The sequence below is a fragment of the Microtus oregoni genome, unplaced genomic scaffold (genome assembly GCF_018167655.1).
Source record: "Microtus oregoni isolate MIOR12 unplaced genomic scaffold, Mior012 000004F_ref0000308, whole genome shotgun sequence".
In the NCBI taxonomy this organism is placed as follows: Eukaryota; Metazoa; Chordata; class Mammalia; order Rodentia; family Cricetidae; genus Microtus; species Microtus oregoni.
This window is the reverse complement of record NW_024543063.1, coordinates 18,211,122-18,234,118: the sequence shown is the minus strand read 5'-3', so window position 1 is coordinate 18,234,118 and position 22,997 is coordinate 18,211,122. Positions and strand designations below refer to the sequence as shown.

The window sequence follows — 22,997 nt, the reverse complement described above, 5'->3', positions numbered from 1 at the left end:
ATATAAATTGTGTGTCTTTAGCATTACCAATTCCCTGGTTGTCACTAGTAAAGTCATTATGGAAATCAGTGTGGAGAATTCTCACAAAGTTAAAAATCCACCCTATGACCCCAAAGGACTCAGCATCCCACCCACAGATACTTGCTCAGCATTTCCACTGCCAGTCTATTCACCATAATCAGGAAATGAGAACAATCTAACTTCACCCAGAATGAATAATATGTGATACATATTCACAACGCAATCCAACTAATATGTAAAAGACAATAAAATCATAAAATTTTCAGGTAATTGGGTGGGACCAGAAAATACACTGAAGAGGTAAGCCAGATCCAGAGAGACAAGTATCACATGTTCTATTTATGGATTCTAACTCTGAATCTTTAGATATGAGTATATAACCTGGAGTAACCACAGAAATCAGAAATTAGAAGAGACCATGAGGAAGGGCATTTCTATGGTGGGGGACGTAGAAGGGCACAGGGGCTATAAAGGGAAAGATGGGGAAAACTGGGAGGGGAGATAGTTTACCTGGAAATATGAAGGGAGAGAGAAAGGATAGGTTAAAAAATAGCATAATGCTTGAAAGCCATAGGGAAACATTTTGCTAACAAATACATTTACAATATATGTATGTGGACACATACATACATACATACATACATACATACTTTGAAGCTATGCCACTTGAGATGATAATGCTCTCCCTAAGAGCCATATACTACCTAACCAAAACCCTATACTACCTAACAAAAACCCCAGTGTCAGGCAAGGGAAACCTTCAAGTTGGTCAGGAGAGTTGAAAAGACTCCCAGTAATAAAAGCTATTGTCGCTGGTTTGGTAGTCTTCCAGAACAGAGAGGCAAGATGCTATTGCTAAAGACACCAAATACTTGAGACACAGGACTCAGAAGAATCCAGCTGGAACTGACCTGGAAGCCACCTGGCTGAGGACTAGCTCTCACAGCATCTGAGGGTGCTACGCAAGCAGCCAAGAGAAAAGAGTCATCAGCGGTCCCGCTCAGCTGTGATGCCGATGAACCACAAGGACCAGCATGGCAATACCCTCAAGGGTAAAACCGTGATACAAACTTGGAGCAACCACAGCTGTCTAACTGAACTTTAAGGCAGCTCAGTAGGAAGGAACTCATGCCTGGCTGTAACCCTAGCCAACTACCTGTGGCTTCAAGTTATGGAGCCTGAAGGAGAACATAAACATACTACTGTTGCTTTCCTAACCCAGCATATTTTCTAACTGCATTCTAAACACCTATCCTTGTACCCACGGATAAATGTAGCTTTTGCCCTTCATCAAAGAAGCTTCTTTTGCTGCAGATGGACATGGCTACAGAAACCACAACTGGTTAAAATGCAGACAACTGACTCTGCAGGACACAATCCCAATTGATATCTATAACACAAGCCATACACCTAAGGCTCAGGGGACACACAGGAAGACTAGGAGCCTCTGGACATCATCTGTGAGATGCCTTCTAGATATGACAGGAAAGCTGTCTTAAAAATACTGCAGCTTAAACGGAACCTGTACAATCTGAACAGCAACTGACATGCCAGTGTGAACTGTGAAAATCTCACAAGGCCCTACCCCTAGATGAAGACCTGCAGACAATTAACAGCTGCTGAGAAGACCAAATCAGTCTTCTCCAGGGAGGAGGTCCTTGATAGATTATCCAATCCCAAGTGCCCAGTCCTAAACAACTGTATGTGTATGTGTGTGCACGCTCTCACACACACAATACTATAAATGGACTCAGCAGGAGCTCTCCCCCCTCTCTTGTAAATCATAGATTTGAGTAGGGGAACACGGTAGGTATTTTAGAGAAGGAAGGGTGGAAATAATGTAAATACAATACTTACATATAAATTTTCAAAGCATTTATAATAAGGGAGAGAGGTAGTCATTCAACCTAACTTACAGAATAAAAAAGACAGTTTAGCTAAACCGGGTGGTGGTATAAGCCTTTAATCCCAGCACTTGGGAGGCAGAGACAGGCAAATCTCTGGGAGTTTGAGGCCAGCCTGATCTACAGAGTGAGTTCCAGGAAGGCTCCAAATCTACAGAGAAACCTGTCTCAAACAACAACAAAGATACCCAAACCTGCTACATTCCACTAGTGGGAAGCCAGAACTCTCTACTGCACTGGATTCTTCACCGGGACTCCTCACCAGGCTTCCCACTAGTAGTACGTAGCACTAGTTCCAGGCTGATATTTGTTCTGTTTTCAACAATCATTGCATAGAATTATGAAAACCAGTCCAGAGAATATGGATTTTTGTCCTACAGTGGGTGGGTATCGTCTGGCTATCAAAGCTTCTATACAGGTAAATGGAGTAGCAAGAAAATAAAATTGCCTTGGTAGTCCTAGAACATCACAATAGCAAAGAACAAATATATCCTAATAACTCCAAAAAACAGAATTATCTAGTGTGGTGGCTGGAGTAAGAATACCCATAGGCTCGTGTGTTTGAAAGCTCAGTCACCAGGGACGAGATGGGTTAGAAAAGATTAGAAAGATAAGGAGGTGTGGCCTTGTTGGAGGAAGTGTGTCACTAGGGGTCAGCCTTTATTTAGGTTTCAAAAGCCCATACCAAGCCCAGTATCTCTCTCTCTTCCTCTCTCCTGGCCTGTGGGTCAGGAGGTAGCTCTCAGCTGCTGCCCTAGTGCCATGAGTGTTGCCATGTTCCTGCCAGGCTCCCACTATGATGAAAATGGACTAAACCTCTGAAAATAAGCTAGCCCCAGTTCAGCTCCCTTGGTCATGTGTCTCTTCTTTCATAGCAATAGAACACTGACTGAGACAGCTAGCTACTCCCTTTTAAACTTAATTTTACATATATTTAATGAAAAAGCTGGGTCCTTCACTACTTCTGAGGTTTTCTTCAGTCATCTGCATTTTATAGACACTGAAGAATGACCCAAAACAAGAAAGTGGATGCCTGTATACCACATTGCAAACTTACTCCCATCCCCAATCCAGCATAAAGTGTTAAAACTAATAAGGATGACAACTACCCTGATTTGCTAGCCCACATAGAATTTCTCAGGATGTAGAACCCTCACTACTGAAAGGGAGGAAAAGTCCCACGCAAGCAGTGATGAGCAGGTTGGTTTATCCACAGTTAATTATTTCCTGGAGTCAGCAAATTAATGGTGATCTGAGCTCTACCACTAATTAGGTTTGGTCTTTCATCAAGAAATAACTTTCTGTACCTGATTTCACTCATCTGTCTCCATTTATCTAATGCACAAAATTAAATAAGGGTAAATGTGAAAAGCAGTAGGCACAAGCAGGGCTCTGTGAAAACACAAAGGCATCATGAAAAGTGGCCAACACAGAGCTAAATTAGAGTTCAGTTTCATGCATAGTTAACACAACATATAGGGGAAAAAAAATACAGAAACTTGTTTTTATTTAGATGTCACATTGCTGTGAGACAAAGGTCTTTTATCCTGTCACTTGTATTATTTTAATAAAATGCTGACTGGCCAGTAACCAGGCAGGAAGTAGAGGCAGAGGTTAATTCTGGGAAGAGGAAATGTCAGTCTGCAGTTGTCACCCAGCCACAGAAGAAGCAAGACGAGAATCCCTCGCTGACAAAGGTACCAAGCCATGTGGATAACACAGACAAGAACTATGAGCTAATATAAGTTATCAGAGTTAATAAGTAGCCTGAGCTAATAGGTCAATCAGTTTATAATTAATGTAGGCCTCTGTATGTTTATTTGGGACTAAACAGCTGTGGGACCTGGTGGACAGAAACCTCAGCAACATCACATGACTGACTGACTGAGTACTATTGCTGACAGAACTATTTTGATAACAAGTTTACAAAACCTCCAAAAGACTTGTTCCTTTTAGAGCAATGGTAACAAGTACTTGGTTTAACACTGATTCCCATTTACTCATTATGGAAATATGGTATGTCGCTAACATCCTAAAGCTTCAGGTTCAAGTCTAAAGCTAAACAGACAACACCAATAAAGAAACAAGAAAACATAAGGGACAATCCCTACACATTCTGCAAAATACAATACATCTGCTAGCAAGACTTGATTTTCACCTATAAAACTACCATTCCCATAGTCTAACTTTACCTTAAGTACTTGTCACACGTCGCTCATCCTGAAACACTGAAGTCTGTTTAACTTCATGGTTAAGCACTTAGGCTATGAAGCCAAATTCCAGGCTTGACTCTCAACAACTTACTAAATGCCACCTAAATTGTTTCTACTTCTCGTTTACAGGAGTGAAGAATCCTTGTATCATGACGTCACTATGAGGATTAAGGCATCAGCATATTTCAAGTCTGCTGCGCACATCAAGGTGATCTCAGCCGGGCTTTCATCAATTTGCTTGCCACCCTTAAGCTTCTAGGTTCATACAAGAGACTGAAGTCCTATCTACCCATGAAGTACCTTATGAAATGAAACAGTCATCAGAAGAAGTCACTCACTCAAGGGAGAGCCAGTGACAGCATCCTCAGCTGCAGCAACACTTTCCATACAACTGAGGTAAGGGTCCCAGCCAAGCACCACACACTAGGAAAGCCAGATAGCCCAGAGCCTTAGTGCCCAAACAAAGGTGCCCTTCGCCAGCCATTCTCAGCAACAAATCAGGCTTGGTTTTACAAAGTAAATAAAGTAAATAAAAAGGGGCTAATTCATTTAATATATACTCACACAATAGTAACCTTTCCTAAGTCTAGTTCATAGTACTAGATTTTATAGCACACAACTATGAAAACAAGTGTTGAAAGTTACTTTCTAGACCTCACAGCAATTCTGTAAGTAGAAAATGCATTTAGAAATAATTCAACACAAATTTTGACCAGTTCTACTTATACAACCTCCTAAACAATGGTCCTTTAAGAACCCCCTTAAGTGCTGTGGTCCACTCCACTGTCTTGGCTGTTTCACTGACTCATAACTCTCATACACACAAACACACACACACACACACACACACACACACACACTTGCTCACCCCAGGAAAATCTATTCCTACTGTTCTAATTTACTTTTCCAATCCACAATCTAATCTTCATACTATATCCAAAGGAAGTGGTCTAAAGTTTTCTCCATTCAAAGATGCAATTTTATGAGGATTTGATTAAAGGGAAGGGAATGAGGAGGAATGGCACAAGTCCAACTATCTTTGTATTATCAAATGTAAAAGCAGAGTGAGTGGAGCTGGGTACCCACATCCCATTGACAATGATTGTGTTGATCAGTAATGTACCAACCAGCCAACGACTGAATGTCTTGTGTAGTAACACAATAATGACTAGAACGATGTACTTTGCATACTATTTGCTTGTACTCAATCATTTTCTGCAAATGAGAGCCAGACATATAACATGTATACATTCATACACACATATATACATACATTCCCCACCCCCAGATCATTTGCTGCTAGATTACATGACAATCCAACCATTTGTGTCTTAACAATTCCAGATTCAGAAATAATACATTCAGCATTCCATGAACCCAGTCCATTAAAGTAAACTGCCTAGTTTTTAGGTAAAGGGTGTTTTAAGTAAATAAATAACCTCACTTTTGAACTTTCTTTCCTAGAAAAATAACAAGAGCCTGGAGGTGGTGGCACTCGCCTTTAATTCCAGCACTTGAAAGACAGAGGCAAATGAATCTCTGAGAGTGCAAGGCCAGCCTGGTCTACAAAGTGAGTTCCAGGACAGCCAGGACTTTTGTTACACAGAGAAACTCCATCTCGAAAAATAAAAAATAAAGAGAATGACGTAGAACCGGCCAGTTTGCAGATTTAAGCCACACTGCAGCCTCGGATTTCAAGCTCCTCCGTATCCACCACTCCAATTTCGTCCTACTTAGACTACTCTGTTCCACCTCCCAGACCGCATCTCAGCCCCGGCAGTCATTCCCTCCCCCATACTGGTTTTTTTTTTTTCTCTCATGCCCAGAAAATATACAAACTAAACATCTTTATTACGTAAGAGAAGTCTCTAATAGCTTCAAACATCAATGCTCATGTCAGGTCTAGCTCGAATTCTACAAGCCTAATAACCAGGCGGTGGTGGCACACGCCATTAATCCCGGCACTTGGGAGACAGAGGCAGAGCAGAGGCAGATGGATCTCTGTGAGTTCTAATCCAGCCTGCTCTAACAAAGTGAATTCCAGGACAGCCAGGGCTACACAGACAAAGCCTTTTTAGGAAAAAAAAAATTGTTCAGGCCAGAGACAGATTAGTGGGTAAAAATACTTGTCACCAACACTTGTCAAGCTCTACCTTGGGAACTTTCAGGACGGAGGGAGCTGTCCTGTGAATTCCACAAGAGGGCAACAGCATGCACCAGTATGCGCACGCACACACACAAAGAACAAGTCTTTATGTTTCTGTTACTACTTTCTAGGTACAGAAGAAATGATTTTTATTTAATATGGAATTGCTTAAACGCAGATTTTCAAAACCATACTTTCTTCATAAGCAGTCCAGTTCTAGCAATCCTATCCCACCCTTCTCTGACCATCAACGCCTCCATTTTCTTTGACATCTCATGGACTTTCTGGCCTGACTCCAGTTCATCTCTGCAGCCCACGTGCTCCCTTCTCCCTACATATGATCCTTCCACCATCATGGTACACCCGTGCCTCTCTAGTCTGTACTAGCCCTTCTTCTACCCCAAGGCCTTCCCCAGTCTCTGTCACCCACATTCTGGAAGGTAAACCCCATGACTTAACATCACTACTTTAGACTAGGCCATCCTTTATTCACTCCATCCCTTCAAACAGCTATCTTCTCTACCCATTTGGTGTTGATTTGAAAGTAAAGAGAGTATCTTAAAGCCATAAAGTCATCATCAGCTAATGCTCAAGCACCTGTTACTGATGGACATGTGCCCAGTGATGGAGTGCACACCCTAGCCCTTGTGAGGTCCAGCAATGGGGAGGACTGCTGAAGGATTTCACACACCATTGGACAGGGCCATCATAGCTACTGAGGATTTACAAATCTCTCTATTTTTCACCTCCCCGACTTGAATCCCAGTGCTTTTTAGACAGCTCCAACTGTCCCAACTCTGATGTCACCTCTATGAAACCTAGCAACTGCTTGTAGTCTTTCCCTCTAAGAACCCAATACTTTGAATAGACCTCTACAGATTTTGCTTGTTTCCAACTACACTTCAAGGAAGTGGGGATATTAATGAGTCAGCTCTGAAATACTTAGACCAAGAAAACCGGAAAACATTATATACCATGTATTCAATAAATGTTTATAGTTTACTTTGTTTTGTTGTTTTATGAACTTATTTCAAACAGTAAAACAAGAAACATCACAGAAAATAATAAGGAATTTTGTGTCTTCATTTCTGAAAAATAGGCTGGAAATCTCAAAGAAAGTAAGGGGTTTTTTCCTTTTTTTTAAATATTTATTTATTTATTTATTATGTATACAATATTCTGTCTGTGTGTATGTCTGCAGGCCAGAAGAGGGCACCAGACCTCATTACAGAGCCACCATGTGGTTGCCGGGAATTGAACTCAGGCAATGCTCTTAACCACTGAGCCATCTCTCCAGCCCCCGTAAGGGGTTTTTTCTATAAACTCACTCAACAGTCAGGCAATCACTGAAAGGTTATCACCTACATTGTCCTGTCTTCAGATCTTTCAGTAGAATATAGGATATTGCTAAGTATGGTGGCTACTGGAATCAGAACATCACTGAGTCTGGTTTAACCAAAACACTCAAGAGGCTAAGTAGTTTGGGGAGAATCACTTTGTGAAATTATATGTCACACTAAGGATAACAGATGGATCTCTATGAGTTCAAGATCAGCCTGGTTGGTGAACATAAGTTCCAGGGCAACCAGTGTTACATAACCTTGTCTCAAAAGGGGGGGGGGGGGGCTTTCTTCTTGGCTACATAAATGCAATCACCAATAAAATGTAAGTCACCGAGCTTCCGGCCTGAGCTCGCTTTCTTTTCCATCTTCCTCTCGGAGAGGCAGCTTTGCTTCTGCCTCTCTCCCCACTTCTCTCTTCCCCCCTTCTCTCTCTCTCTCTCTCTCTCTCTCTCTCTCTCTCTGCCTCTCCCTCTCCCTCTCTCTCTGTCCCCCCCCTTCAACCTTCCTCCTCCATAACCCCCTGAATAAACATTCAACCTCACCCTGCAAAAAAAAAAAAAAAAATGTAAGTCACCCTCATGGTAAGGACACAAGAATGAAGGACCACCACTTAGAAAGCAAGTTGTGATTTTTATTAAGAGCACTGAACTTTTTCATATCCTTTACCCAGTATTTTCACTTCTAGGAATCTTTAATAAAAAAAAAAATTTCAAGTTTTCCATAGCCATTTGTAACAGGCATTCAAAAAGAAATAAGCAAATACACAATAACTGTGAAATGTCAAACACACTGTGACACATACATTCACTACATTATTATATAGCCACTAAAAATATTTCAAACATCTATTAACATGGTAATTGCTTGTGACATAATGACAAGGAAAAGTAGGCTGATTATTAAAGATACACAATATAGTTTCACTTGTTAACAAACAATAACACCAAAGTATCAGCAGTGGCCACATTGGGGATGAAGAATTAGTACTGATTTTTAATTTTTCATCTTATGTTTTTACACATTTTTTTCATATAGAACATATATTGTTATAATAAAGAAATATGTATATAATGATTTCTACACAGACAGGAACAAATTTTATATACTAAAAAATCACAAATCATTGAGCTAGTATATGACCTTTTCAAACAAGAAACAGAACCTGGCAAACCCAAACACTAACTTGAAATGTGGTTCCTGATGATCTCAGCATTTAAGAAGCAGAGGCAGATGGATCTATGCAAGCTCCAGGCCAGCCTGGGTACACAGAGAGACCTTATTATAAGTAGATAGGTTGGGGGGGAGGGGGGCTAAAACAGAGGAATAGCTACAAATTTAAATCCAGAGTTTTAGTACAACCAGAGTCCAAAACACTGCTCAAAACTTAAAAGCACGCAGTAAAATCCTCATTCTCCTTTATTCTTCACATCTCTTGCCAAGTGACTGTTTTACTTCCTATCATCCATCCCTCCTGCCCATGTTCACTCTGACTTCTACAAGCTGAGGTCTTTAACTCTCACCCCATCAATACATATCAATACATCCAGCAAGCACACTGCCAGCTTGGCACCCACACTCCTTTAACATAGACATCAGCACACCTAACCCCTATACAAGTCTTATTTCCTCTACATTGCCTAAAAGAAGAAATAAAACATAATTTCAAATGTCTATGCAAAGCATTTAAGGCCCTCCACAACTGACTTCTCAATACTCCCAATTCCCTGTCACACTTTATTCTTAAATAAATTCTAGTCACTTCCATCTATTCTCACTGTGTTCGCCAATCTCTAAACTTGTTCACTTTGCCTGTTAACTCTTCCTAGAATACTTTCAAGATTGTTTGGTTTTTTAAGCCAAGTTCTCACTCTCTAGCCTCAAGTAAACGATCCTTTTGCCTAGGCCTCTCAGAATGCTGGATTACATATAGGTGCCACTACATCAGGAGCTATTAATTTAATATCTAAACTAATTGAGCAGTCTTTGCTGCCCATGATTCTTCTGCCCTATCGCAGCCTGAACTTCTGTCCACTCACTGATCCCTCTTTAATACTAGGACAGGACCTACATAGGTACTCTAGCTTATGGTAGTCATTTTTCCCATTGCTGACTTTATCACATATCTCAAAATGGAATGGAAACTCTTTACTAGATAAAAATGTCTTATTTCTACAATGTGGCTGAACTACTCAGTGTTCTGCCAATTAAGTAAATGTCCCCGAAGCACTATGAAGCAACCAAAAGAAACACTCAAGGATCCTTGTGCCAGGAACCAAAATGCTAGTCCCCTAGCAGATCAATCGACAGAGCTTGCCTTCAGTTGTTTTTGCTGCTTTTTGGAGAGACACTTCCGATTGCTCTGTAGGACAGAGAGGTCGGACCTTGAAGCAGAATGGTAGCCCACATTTTCTGCTTTTAGGGGCTTAATGATATGGCCTAGTTTGGTGCCAACCTTGGGAACTGTCAGCTTTTGGAAGGCCCTCTGGGTGTTCCATGTGTACCCAATAGGGTTCTGGATAGTCCTTTCAAACTGCTGGTGGTGGGTGAATGGGTGTGGAAGAGTGTGCACCTGATGAGCTGCTGCAAGGATGTTGCGCTTCTCATTGAGAATCACATTTGGCAAGTTCTTGTCTTTTCTTGGAGAACTTTCAGGAGCTTTAATAAGAAAACGGCGTCTCTTCTTGGCACTAGGCTTCAGGCCCATACCAACCCACTCACCCCATCCAGGCAATGTCAGATCCAAGTCCTTTGGCTTATTTGCCTCTACAGCTTCCCTTTTCTCTTTTAAGAACTCTTTGATGACATCATCCCCAGCAAAAGCTTCCTTTATTATCTGCTTGTGGTCTGTCTCCACTTCATCTTCCAACTCCACTACTGTGGGTACTGCCAAGGACTTCACAGGAGATCTAGTAGTTAGGAGTTTCTGTAGATCAATCATCTGATCCTTCTTCTTCTTCTCTTTTCTAGAGACATCAACTACACTGTGTGGGTTCTTCTCCTTCCATTCTCCTTTTAACATAAGTCTGGGACGCCCCCTTTTCTGACAATGTCCCTCTTTGCCCAACTCTCCTTGTTCTTCCAGAACATGTGTTCTCTCTAGCCTCTGAGGCACCAGGCTCTCCTCCTGAGCAAGCTCCTCTCTCTGGATCTGGAGAACAGTTCCCACTGAACTCACTTTTTGCTGCTCAGACTGATCATTTTCCTTGTGGAGTTTCTGAAGCAATTCCCTCGATTCAGATACTTCCTCCTGGCAATCTGAAGAGACTTCTGCTTCTTGGCCGCCCATTGGCTTAGTACTGTTGGGTTCAACTCTTTCTTGAAAGGATCTTTCTTTCAACAGAAGTTCTTCTGCCAATGGTCTTTCATCTTCCTCACCTACAGAAGACCCACTGGCCACCTGTTCGGGCAGCTGTTCAGTGTCAGTCTTGAGCTCACCCCTTTCTGCACTGCTATTGCAACTCCTGAGCATCCAAGGATTTAGACCTGCTGCATTCATCTGTAGGTCGTTCATCCCATCAGAGGCAGAGATTATTCCCTCGTCTGTGCATTCCTCCTCCTCCTCCTCACTCTCTGAAACTACTTGGAGTTTCTGTGTCAGTTCTCTCTTCTTAGCCAATTGTTCCTGCATAGCTTTGCGAGTCTCCAGGTCGTATCTGGCCATAATTGCCTTTGACTTTGCCCACTTCCCACTGCCCTGGTGCTTAAGGCTCATCCGCTCCAGCACTCTGGCCTTTTCCATTTTTCCCAGTTCTTGCAATGCAGTACTTGGGTCATCCTTCCACAGTTGCTCAAACTCTTTGAAGGCTTTCTTGGCCTTTCCTTTCTTCATAAACTTGTGATACTTTTTACTTTTGATTTTCTTTTCTCTTCGAGCTCTGGCCTCATAGTAGGACTGCAGAGCTCGCGTCTTCTGAAGCTCTGCTCGGTGTATCTTGGCTTCTTCCAGGCTCATGGCTTTGAGGGAGGCTTTTTCCACAGGAGTCAATAAAGGGTCTGTTACTGGCTGCTTGTTCTTATGGAGAAGGTTAAAAACTTCCTGCTCCAGGGGGGTTCTTGTTTTCCAGCCAGTGAATGCATGCTCAATGGGAGCAACAGCTGGCAGCTCCCTCTCCATGGGAAAAACCAGCTGTTCTGCTTGCCGGTTCTTCAGAACAACAGGATCCCATTTGGAGAGCACTTGTGAGGTTTTGCTGAATGCTGCTTTCCTGAGGATCTGGTCGGCCTCTCTTTTGTCAAGGGGTACTGCCAGAGTCTTTGGCTTGACTCTAAGCAGCTGTTTCTTCACAGCAGCCAATGAAGATAATGCTGTAGCAGGCTCAAGCAAATCTGAAAGAACCAGCTTTTCACCTGACCCGTCACAAGTAACATTGAACTCTGACACCCTCAGAGTAGCCTCAGATCTCTCTGACAATTTCCACCTACTCTTTCCACCAAGGGAACTGACTGCTTCCAGAAGCTTTTGACATTTTCTTTCTCCATCACTGTCCCCCTCATCTTCACTTGTACTCAATGGGGAGTGGTTTGGCAAATCCATTAGTTCTTCCTGTTGGCTCAAAGCCAGAAGATCTGCCACATTCCTGGTCATGTTCACGGTAGCAGCCTGCTTTCTCTCACCGAAAGCATGTAAGCTCTTGAAGAAGCGTCTGGTGTCACTCTTTGGCTCCATCTACGTACTGCCCACTGTCTCTGACAGAGATGTTTTCTGAGAATCTTAGTTATTGAGACGTCTAAAGAAGAAAAGACCCATATAAATACCCCAGTAATTTCTAAGGAGTCAACACATATAATTTACAAGCCAGTCAGGATGGTAACATACAAGGACAGCTTAGGCTACATAAAGTCTTACTCTGTGTCTGTCTGTCTCTCTCATAAGTGTGTGTATATACGTATGTGCATGTGTGTATGGCATATAAATTATGGCACAAGTAACAAAAATCTCAACCCAAGGAAAAGGAAAGGGGAAGTGAAAATGAAGAACTATGATGGGAAAGAAGATTTTATGGCAAGAGAAAAATCAGACAGGAAACTAAGTCCAATGGGAAGGCCAAATGGTTGTGGACAATGCCCCATCACCAGTCCCAGCAGCATCATGGCAACCAACTCAAGAGTGTCTCAACATAGTTCCTGTATGTAACAAGTGAAAAGCTCCTGCTGCCTTCTTCACTTGCTATATTCCAGTTGATTCACTGAATGAAATTCATGCAGGGTCTTAACTGGATCTATCTCTCAAGCCCCTGTTCCATGCCTCCCCTACCCTCCTTATTCCTCAACAGCTGACCCTCAATGTTGGCTGAAGACGTACTTCCAACACTGCCCCTCAACATCCACTGTGAACACCTTCCTTAAACTCCTGTTTTCCTCAAATCCACCTCAAGGTTCACTTCATTTATTTAACTGACCCTTCCCTGACTACTCTGACCAAACAGGAGCTCCCCACCCCTTGGCCTTTACTACACTTTTAGTACCTTCACGGAGCTTGATAGAAAGTAAGGAATACTTTTAATCAGTCCCTTTAAAATGTAAACTATAGTTTGTTAACCTACCAGATTCAGAATGTTTGCTACTATGTAACACAAAAATAAGGAGACAGGAGAAGAAGAAAAGAAAGAAAAAAATAGGAAAAAGCAAATTACAACAGAAGAGAAAGGCAAAGGGGTAAGGAAAGCAGCAAGCACTTAGCTGTTTCCCCTAAACTACTGTTTTCTTCCTCGGCCAGAAAAACTCTGTGTGGTAAGAATTTACACTGTCATATTACAAAGACTGAAATGGAAAGCTAACAAACAGGCATAGTGTTGCATGTTTGTAACCCCAGCACCTGCGAGACTGAGACAGGAGATTTTAAGGTCAAGGCTAGTAGTATAGTTACATAAAAAAATAAAAAAGAAAGACCTGCCCCCAACCCCACCAAAAGAAAAACCTTTTTTAGAAAGAATAAAGTCTGAGAAATAAGTGACTAGCTCCAATTTACATACCAAGTTTTATATACACGGATGGCAATGGTGCCTCCTCCACTCAGCAACTCAAAGTTGATTCAGGAGGCTGAGGCAGAAGGATCTCACCTTCAAGGCCAACCTGAGCCTCACTGCAAGTTCAAGGCCACTTTGAAGTAAATAGTGAGACCCTGTTTCAAAATAAAAAGAAAGAAATGCCACCTGAATTATTATGTCATATGGCATAAACCTTTTAAAGAATAAAAGGCATCTGCCTGTTATCTGGATGAAAATGCCACAATGTCAGCCTGCTTACAATGTGTTACACATAGAAATTTAGTTTTCCCAAGAAAATTAAATCACAAATTCAAAATAACTAATGCTAAATAAAACAGAACAAAACCAGGGGTCAGTGAGATGGCTCAACCAATGATGGCTTGCTACCTAAGCCTGGCGAACTGAGCTCAACCCCTAGAGCCCACATAAAAGCAAGAGAAAACCAACTCCAAAGCTGTCCTCTGACCTTTACATATGTACTGTGACATGCACACAGGCACACATAATCATGTATACATGCTATTAACTTTTAAAATAATAGAACAAAAGCTAGTCAATGTTCTTCAATTTATTGGTTTCGATTTACATACAGTATCTCTAACACCACTAAAAAGAGGTTCTAACACATATGGCACGACTGTACACAAAAAAGTTAATGCTACTTCAAGAGAAGCTAGGTGGTGGTTACGCACACCTTTGATCCCAGCACTTGGAGGAAGAGGCAGGCAGATTCCTGTGAGTTCGAGGCTAGCTTGATCTACAGAGTTCCAAGACAGCCAAGACTACACAGAGAAACTCTGTCTCAAAAAAAAGGGGGGGGGGCAATAAACTTTGGATTATCTGAAAACAAATAAAATTAGCTCCTGTCTATTGACAACAATACTGCAGACACATCAATTCTCACTCTCGACAGTCAGCTAAGGCTCAAGCCCCATGAATTCAGTACATACACCAAGGCCCAGAAAAGCTAACTACGCTGTCAGAGGACGTTGTCCACCAAGTGAGAGGATTCAAATCCTAGCACCCAGCCTCCTGTTTCTGTCCACCGAACCACAGTGGGGGACAATGGTGTGCTACACTTACAGGAAAATTCTTGCAGGAAGCAAGTACTAATGCACAGAATTGGCAAAATGACTAGTACTTACAAAAAACACTCAAGGAAACAGTGTTTCTTTGTAAATTTTCCCTACAGCCTTTTATGAAATAAAGTAAAGTGATTAAGAAATGCACAAATGGAAAATGTAAAAAATATTTTGAAAACCAGAAACAAAGAAAGTAAAACTAGGCTGATTAAAATTTTAAAATTACCAAAAAAAAGAGCTTTAAAGGAAAGTATCTATGGAGTTTTATACGCCTGATTATGAATGCAAAAGTACCAATTCCTCTCATGCCCCAGCATGAGTAACAATCCACCAAATCAAATAGATCAAAATAAATAGATCAAAACCTCTATTAACAGGCTGAGCAGTAGTGGTACGTTTCTTTAATCCCTGCACTTGGAAGGTAGAGACAGACAGATTTCCAGTCTCAGGGCCAGCCTGATCTACATAGTGAGCTCCAGAATAGCCAGGGTTATACAGAGAAACCCTGTCTCAAGGAAAAACAAAAAAATAAAAACAAAAACAAAAAACTCTTGTTAGTAGTGAGACATGATGGCACAAGCTTTTAATCCCAGCTCTCCAGAGGCAGAGGCAGTAGGATCTCTGAGTTGGAGCAAGACCAGCCTGGAAAACAGCCAGGACCACATAGAGAGACCCACTCTCAAAACGAACGAACAAAAAACCTCTGGGAAATACTTCCGATTGTCTCATTTCCTCACCTCTGGTTTGACCCATCCGACCACACTGACAGGGGTCACCAAGAACTCATAGGAGCACTCTATAGTCCTGACTGCCTCCCCTGCAATGACTACCTCTGGCTCTCTTCTCACTGTCCTGAAATGGTTACTTCCAACTGTCAACTTGACTGGATTAATAAATACCTAGGAGATTAGTAAAGCATACCTCTGGTTAGGGGAGAGGGTCTGTGAAGGCATTTCTAGAGACAATTAGATCACAGAGTTTCAGCCATCGACAGACTAACCCCTTGCTGGATTCATAGCACAGCATAACTAGGAGGTGGTCTTTGAAGGAGTGTACCACTAGGGGGAATCTTTGGGGTCTTATCTTGCCCTAGGACCTTCCTATATTCCCCTTTCTCTACTCCCTGGCCACCTTGATATGAAATGCTCTCAACAAGCCCTCCCCCTAAAACAGAACTACGTCTTAGAAACTATAAACCAAGCGGGGGGGGGGGGGGGGGGGCGCATGGCACACACCTTTAATCCCAGCACTCAGGAGACAGAGGCAGATAGATCTCTGTGGGTTAAAGGTCAGTCTGGTCTACAGAGTGAGTTCCAGGACAGTCAAGACTGTCCCACAGAGAAACCCCGTGTGTGTGTGTGTGTGTGTGTGTGTGTGTGTGTGTGTGTGTGTGAGAGAGAGAGAGAGAGAGAGAGAGAAAACAACAAACAAACTATGAGCCAAAAGAAATCTTTCCTGCCTTCTCTGAGCAGATTGTTTTTGCCACAATAACTAATACACCACTCTTTTCTCTCTTGCAAACTACCTCTTCTACTCAGTACTAATGCAGGCTTCTTTCTGCTCTACTGTGACCCTCTATAGTCAGCCTGACATGCTCATGGTTTCAGATACTATCGATACCCTCTCCAACAGAAGGTCCCCAAATGGCTTAAGTCCACTCTCCTTCTGAACACTAAACCAGTACGCTAGAGAGAAGGCAACTCCAACCAGACACTGCTAAACCTAGGAACTGTTCTATCACATCCAAAACCTACTTCTTCCCAATAAGTTTCAACAGTACCTTCTCTCAGCTAATGGATTTATCACCATGCCATGAAACTTTATGTCGAAAATCTCCACTTTCTGGAAATCCCTGCTCATCATATTAACCTCTTTAAAGGCTCAATTAATCAACAGATGACAGTTTTAAAAGCTTGACTAAAATATTTATAGAGTTAGCACTTTATACTTCCCAATTCATGCCTGGTTCTTCTTGAATCCTAAGAACCAGAATTTATTTGGCTGGTTGGTTTTTGGGTTTTTTTTTGAGACAGGGTCCCACTATGTGATTCTGACTGTCCTGGAACTATGCAAACCAGGATCGCCTCAAACTCAGAGATCCACCTGCCTCTGCCTCCCAAATTCTGGGATAAAAGGTATGTTACTCAGTAGGATATAAACTACAAAGAACTTTTGAATGATTCTGCTTAACGAGAATTAGAAAAGCCTGTCACTTTGTGCCAACTTAGGGATTAGGGGGATTGTCTAAACCATACCTTCAAATCCAAAGCTCATATAATAGATTCTTGCTTCTGAACCATCCATCGGGAGAAAACTAAAGCACTACAAGAATAGTTAAATTTTAAGCACCCTAAAGGCAGGTAGAATAAATGCTTGGAAACATTCCCTATCTCATTCAGAGATCTTGCAATGTGAGCTGTAATGACAATCTGGTGGGAAAGAGATACTGAAATAAAAAAATAATAGTTGCTAAAAAAAGTTCTTAAGCTACTGTTCTATGTGTAATTACAGCCTCAGAACACGAGACTGAAATCTAGGAAAATCTCCCGCTATCATTTTTTTAAGAAAGAGAGCTCCCTAGATTTCCAACTAAATCGAAAAGCTTATTATAATCTCCACCTCACCTTTATTATATAATAGCTTGCAATCACCCATTTATCTACAAGATCATTGGCTTGGAGTCTAATTCCTGCCTAAGGGCACAGGGTCACATCAATTCTGTCCCTGTTGTATTTCCCCACATCTGACAAGGTGTCTAACACGGTAGAAATGAGAAGGCTCTCAGTGAGCAATTAAGTGAATCAGGACTGAGCCTGTGATGTTTCCCCCTAATGTCCTTCACTTTGCCCTTCTTCTTGCCTTGCCTTCTTCAAAGGAGGACATCTTGGAGTCACAGAATACTTGTGGCTTTAGTAAGTCACTCAGTCCAAATGTCCTACAAATTCAGTAACTGAGCTCCAAAGACATCTGATGACACTCTCCTATGGCCAAAAACACGGTCATCAAGGCACTCTGTGACAAAAGACTTAGAGAACAACTTAAGAAAATACAATTGGCCTCCATCTCTGCATAGGACGATACCAGAACACAAAAGTCTGGGCGACTGACTCAGACGTCCCAACACGTTCTCGTAGTCCAGCGGCACTCCTCAACCCCTCTCAGAACCAACGTGGACATACAAAACTGGCTACCACAGACAGAAGAACACCGAAGCCCTGCAGAACCCCCAGACCCAAAGCCACGGTGCTAACTATTCATTCAGGCAGCACAGAGCTGCAATGCTACTAAAGCCGTCCGACAGGCCCTCTTGGGGTTCCAGTTTCTCCTACTAGTCAAATCTGGGCTAAGTTAAAGTGTCCACTCTAAAATGGGAATTTGCAGCCGTCCTGGGGAACTAAAAATGTGAACATAGCTGTGCATAAAGTACTCGAGGAGGCTCAATAGATGTCAGCTCTAGCATTCTGATCGGTTATCACCACTTTCACAAAGCCGGCCCCCACTCCAGTTTCTATGTAATTCCCAAGAACTGTCCTGCCCTTTCTATCGGAGGGACTCTTTGATCGGAGTACCTGTTCTAGAGCCAGAACGGGCATTGAAGTTAGATCTTATTCACACCTTGACCCCCGGGGCTGCTGCTATGTGCAGCGCATGACTGACCCGTGCGAGACTAAAACACACCTAAAGGTTAAACCAGAGAGGTCCCCACGCCAGCCCCACCGTCCAGCACACGCAGTTTCTGCCCCACGCCCGCAGCAAGCCCCGGCCTGGCTTTCGGGGGAACCGCTGAGCGCGGATTCCTCCCACGGACACCGCGCGGTCGTGTGGAGCAGGACGACCCCACCCCCGCACCCGCAGCGAAGGCCGCGGTGCATCCTTCCTCCCGCGCTCCCGACTCCACAGCGGCGGTTTCCACGACCCCGCGCGGACGCCCCACTCCTCACCCTCCACCAACCTCTTTCCCCGACCCCGCCGACGGCCGGGCGTCCCCTCGGGCACCGGCGGGCTGCGTGCACGCCGAGGGGAGGCCTCGCCGCCATCCCGCGACCCTCGGTCTCCTCACAACGGGCGCTGCGCACACTCACCGTGGGCTCCGACCCACGCAGGCCTGGTTGTTCCCAGGAGCGGTTCCCGCCCAGCGCCACCTCCTCAGGACCCTGACGGAGCCGCCGGGGCCGCCCTGCGAGAGAGAAAGAGAGACGACCGCCCGCCGCCCGCTCAGCCGCGCCGCCTCTCCGTCCCAGCCCGCGGCCGCGGCCACAACCGCAGCGACACTCCCCCCGGCGCCGGCCGAGCAGCGTCTGTTGAGCCGCAGTCCTGGACGCGCAGCCCCAGCCGGCGCTCGTTGCATATGCAAGGAGGCCGCCGCCCATTGGCCCGCGGGCGGTGGCGCGTGCGGGGCTGGGCCAATCAAGGGCCGGCCGGGGGAGCGCGGCGCCCGCGGCCGGGGCGGGGACGAGGTTACTATAGGTCATTCCGCAGAGCGGCCGCGGCCGGCCGGACCGGGCTGGGGCCCGCGTGGGGCGGGGATGGGAGCCTCCGGGAGGGGAGCGGCGGGACGGCCGGGTGCTGCCGAGGGGAGCGAGGGCGAGGGGGAGTAGACGAGAGGCAACGACGAGGTGGTCCCCTTAGAGAACCGCAAAACCCGCTTTCACTGCCGCGATGCATAAATCTCAACGTAGGGAAAAAAATAGCATGTTTATTGTTTTTTTCATTCTTCTCTGGAATGGATTCGTTATCCTAGAAGCACGAATTTCTAGCCAATCTTGCAGGGGGGGGGGGGGGGGGGGGAAATGACGTTTGGGAATGCCTGTGGAGGGAAAAGGCTCGAAAGCTTGAAGCACGCCCAGTGTTACTTCTCTTGCATGGGCTTCGTTTAACGCAGCGTATAACCCGTTTACCCCCCCCCCCCCATCTTCGCGTACCCCAGGTTTCGTGTTTGTTTTCAAAGGATGAAAGTTTACTCCAAATTATTGTTTAGGAACGGGAAATGTGTGTTTATTTAGTTTGCCGTTGTACATCACTTTGGACACGGCACCAGGGAAAGGCATTTTTTTTCTAAGGCTGCCTCTCCCCCCCCCCCCACCCCCCCAGTTCAAACAAAACACAGAGCAAAACACAAAGGACTAAAACAACCACTCCGGTGTAATATTAGAAGGAAGAGTGTTCATGCCCGGGGTTTTATTTTTGGTCACGCCAGGGTTTTTTTTTTTTTTTTTTTTTTTTTTTGGTTTGTCTTCCCCTTAACCCAACGTATTATTTCGCTGGTCTGTGAACTTTTCTTTAAGTAGGTGAAAGGTTGAATTGCTGAGGTAGCCTCAAGCAAAGGCAGAGGCTCACTTCCCAGGACGAGCTAAAAAAAAAAAAAAAAAAGTCAGGAAGTCAGAAAGCTGCCAGAACTTGAACGAGGTGGAGCACACACTAAGAGAGCTCACTCACCTTGGGCCCCTGGCCAGTCTAACTGCCTAGAAGGTAGTGTTTGACTCAAGCAACCTCTTCCTACCAGGAAAGCCACGTATCTGTCGCTCTTGATCTGTCCAACAAATGGAATGCAGAATTTCTGCTCTGTAGAGGACCTTAGAAGTCTTAATCCCGGAACCACAAGGAAACTCTAGGAAAACTAAGCAACTTCGAGACAGGAAAATGAATACTCAACCTTCCTCCCCCCATTAGTAAGCATAAAGCACATGGGTAGAATTCCAGGATGTCTTTTCTTCGTTCTCTCTATGTTAGACAAGATTTTATGGGCATCTATTTACATTTAACAGAAAATACTCTTGAAATTCAAAGGCTAAATTCGAATACTAAGGCTAAACAGAAATTAGTCGCTTTTCTTTTCACTAGGCTTCTTTGTATGGTTGTTTGTTACTTGAGGGAGAACAGGAGCCAAGACCTCCCTGTGTAGTTCAGACAGGCCTGGATTTTTCCTATGCAGACCAGGGTGGCCTAGAATTTATGGTGATCTAGATGATTCTAGGATTTTAGGTGGATCCACCATGGTAGGCTTTGTTTATGTCAGGTATCAGAGCTTGACACTGTGCCCAAAGCCTGAACCCTACCAGGCAAACTTCCTGCCTCACCTAGGTTTATTTAGTTGTTGCTTTAAAAACAATGCTAGTTCCAGGACAGGCTCCAAAGCCACAGAGAAACCCTGTCTCGAAAAAAAAAAAAAATAGAGCGCTAGGCAGCGGTGGTTCATGCCTTTAATACCCAGGAGAGGGGGCAGACCTTTGTGAGTTCGAGGTCATCCTGGTCTACAGAGCAAGTTCCAGAAAACCAGGACAGTCAGGACTGTGTATATATAAATATGTGTGTGTATTCATGTATATGTAGAGAGAGAAAATATGTATTGTGTGTAGTAATAAGGGTGGCGGCGGGGCTGCGTCCCCAACACCCCAGCCGCCTGCTCTGCTAGCTTATGGCCGAAATAACAACACACAAACTGTATTCATTTAAACACTGCTTGGCCCATTCTCTTCTAGGCTAATTCTCACATATTAATTTAGCCCATTTCTAATCATCTGTGTGTAGCACCCCAAGGTGCGCTTACCGGGAAGATTCTAGCCTATGTCCATCCTGGGTCGGAGCTTCATCCCGGGAGCGGGGCATGGCGTCTCTCTCAGGCGTCTGCTCCCAAGAGGAGAGCTGTGGAGTCTGACCTCACTTCCTCTTCCTCCCAGCATTTTGTTCTGTTTACTCCACCCACAGGGCCAAGCAGTTTCTTTATTGCTTAACCAATGAAATCAACAGATTGATATATGACACTCCCACATCACTTGTGTGTATACATATATATGTAGAAAGAAAGAATATATATATTAACATAGACATAGATATTTAGAAAGAAATCTTGCCTCAGAAAACTAAAACATAAAACCCCGCAGGGTGTGTTGGCACACATCTTTAATCTCAGTACTGGAAGGCAGAGACAGGTAGATCTCTGAATTTGAGACCTGCTTAAAAAAATAAAAAATAGCGAGGCAGTGGTGATGCACACCTTTAATCCCAGCACTCGGGAGGCAGAGGCAGGTGAACCTCTCTGAGTTCAAGGCCAGCCTGGACTACAAGAACTGGTTCCAGGACAACTAGGGCTATTACACAGAGAAACCCTGACTCAAAGAACCTAAATAAATAAATAATACAAACAACGGCTGGGAAGGAGGCTCTTGGAGTAAAGGTGCTTATTGCCAGGCTTGGTGACCTGAATTTGATCCCTGGACACGTACTGTGGAAGAAGAGAACTGACTCTCAAAAGTGTCCTTTGACCTCCCCTGGAGCATCCTGGGATGCATGTGCACACATACAAAATAAAAACCCATGATAAAGAAAAGAGGAGAACAGAGTCACAACTGGGTGTAGCGACTCACGTGTGCAATCTCAGCCCTAGAGATGCTGAGGCAGGCAGGAGGGCTGTCGTGACAGTGAAACCAGCCTGGGCTGAAGTGAATTTCTGGCCAGCTTATACTCCAGAGTGAAGCGTTGCCTCAGAATAACAGACAAAAAAAAAAAAAAATGCAGGTTTGCTTTTCTATTAGAAAGGTTTTCAGTATGTGTTCATGCTTTGCGGGGTATCGAGTGTTGATTACATTTCTCTTCTTTTTATAACACTTCAAGTTAGAAACCACTCTGCATGGTCCACCAAATGAAGTCATGAATATGAGCAAGGCAGTTCCTTCTGCATTGTCGATATTTGGCATAAACGTGGACTGGTCTGTTTCCTGAGAAAAGTCACAGAAAGATGGTCTGTGACTGTATCACAAGAACTTCATTTTCCATTCTGATACAACAGCAGGACGAGCTGATATTTGATTTTTCAACAGGAATGTTTTGGTTGTCTCTCTTCCAGCGGATGGGTGGGGAGAATACAGCACATGACACTGTTCCGATTCAGCAGGCTTATTCCAAGGAGCAGAACAATCAACAAAAGCAACTTTGAAATGTTCATTACCACCTGGCAGGATGGCATGAGCCTTTAATCCCACAGGTAGGAGGCAGAGGCAGGTGGATGTCTTTGAGTTTGCGAACAACCAGGCCTATGGGTAGAGAGACCCTATCTCAAAAAAATAAATAAAAATAAATAAAGTAAACCAGTTATTGTCTCACATAAATGAACTCAAAAGGCAGGGCAGGTATAGGCAAACAATTCCAGCGCGTCAGAGGCAGACGCAGGAGGATCTGCTGCAAGTTCAAGCCAGCTTGTTCCACAAACAAGCCCACCCTGGGTGATTTTCACTGTCAGGTTGACCAACCTGGAGAATTTCACAACCCAGCACCATCTGAGAGGAGAATCTCAACTGAGAAAGT

The 22,997-nt window shown here is 43.8% G+C and overlaps 2 protein-coding genes and 1 long non-coding RNA gene across 4 annotated transcripts in view; all 3 read right to left on the bottom strand.

Moving 5' to 3' along the window:
• Nucleotides 1-18,911, bottom strand: part of Acsl3 (acyl-CoA synthetase long chain family member 3) — a 47,150-nt gene extending 28,239 nt beyond the window's left edge. The window contains exon 1 of one of the 2 annotated variants that reach the window (XM_041649759.1): nt 18,779-18,911. The gene's annotated coding sequence lies outside the window, so the exon portion shown is untranslated. Of the gene's footprint in view, nt 1-13,599; nt 13,737-18,778 lie in introns of those variants that run through there. The other variant, XM_041649760.1, reaches the window with a different exon arrangement.
• Nucleotides 8,238-13,733, bottom strand: LOC121446868 (U3 small nucleolar RNA-associated protein 14 homolog B-like). The gene is made up of 2 exons (XM_041649757.1): nt 13,600-13,733; nt 8,238-12,354 (listed from the first exon to the last, which is right to left on the bottom strand). The coding sequence occupies exon 2, from the start codon at nt 12,291-12,293 to the stop codon at nt 9,924-9,926; it is 2,370 nt and encodes a 789-aa protein (XP_041505691.1). The 5' UTR covers nt 12,294-12,354; nt 13,600-13,733; the 3' UTR covers nt 8,238-9,923.
• A 984-nt stretch (nt 18,912-19,895) lies between the features above and the next one.
• On the bottom strand, nt 19,896-21,289 carry LOC121446793. The gene is made up of 3 exons (XR_005974131.1): nt 21,244-21,289; nt 20,133-20,226; nt 19,896-20,046 (listed from the first exon to the last, which is right to left on the bottom strand). It is a non-coding gene; the product is annotated as an uncharacterized LOC121446793 (long non-coding RNA).
• Between the last annotated feature and the right edge of the window lie 1,708 nt (nt 21,290-22,997).

Bases quoted from the DNA above. Each gene is read 5' to 3' on its own strand.
- LOC121446868 (XM_041649757.1), bottom strand. From the start codon at position 12,293: ATGGAGCCAAAGAGTGACACCAGACGCTTCTTCAAGAGCTTACATGCT.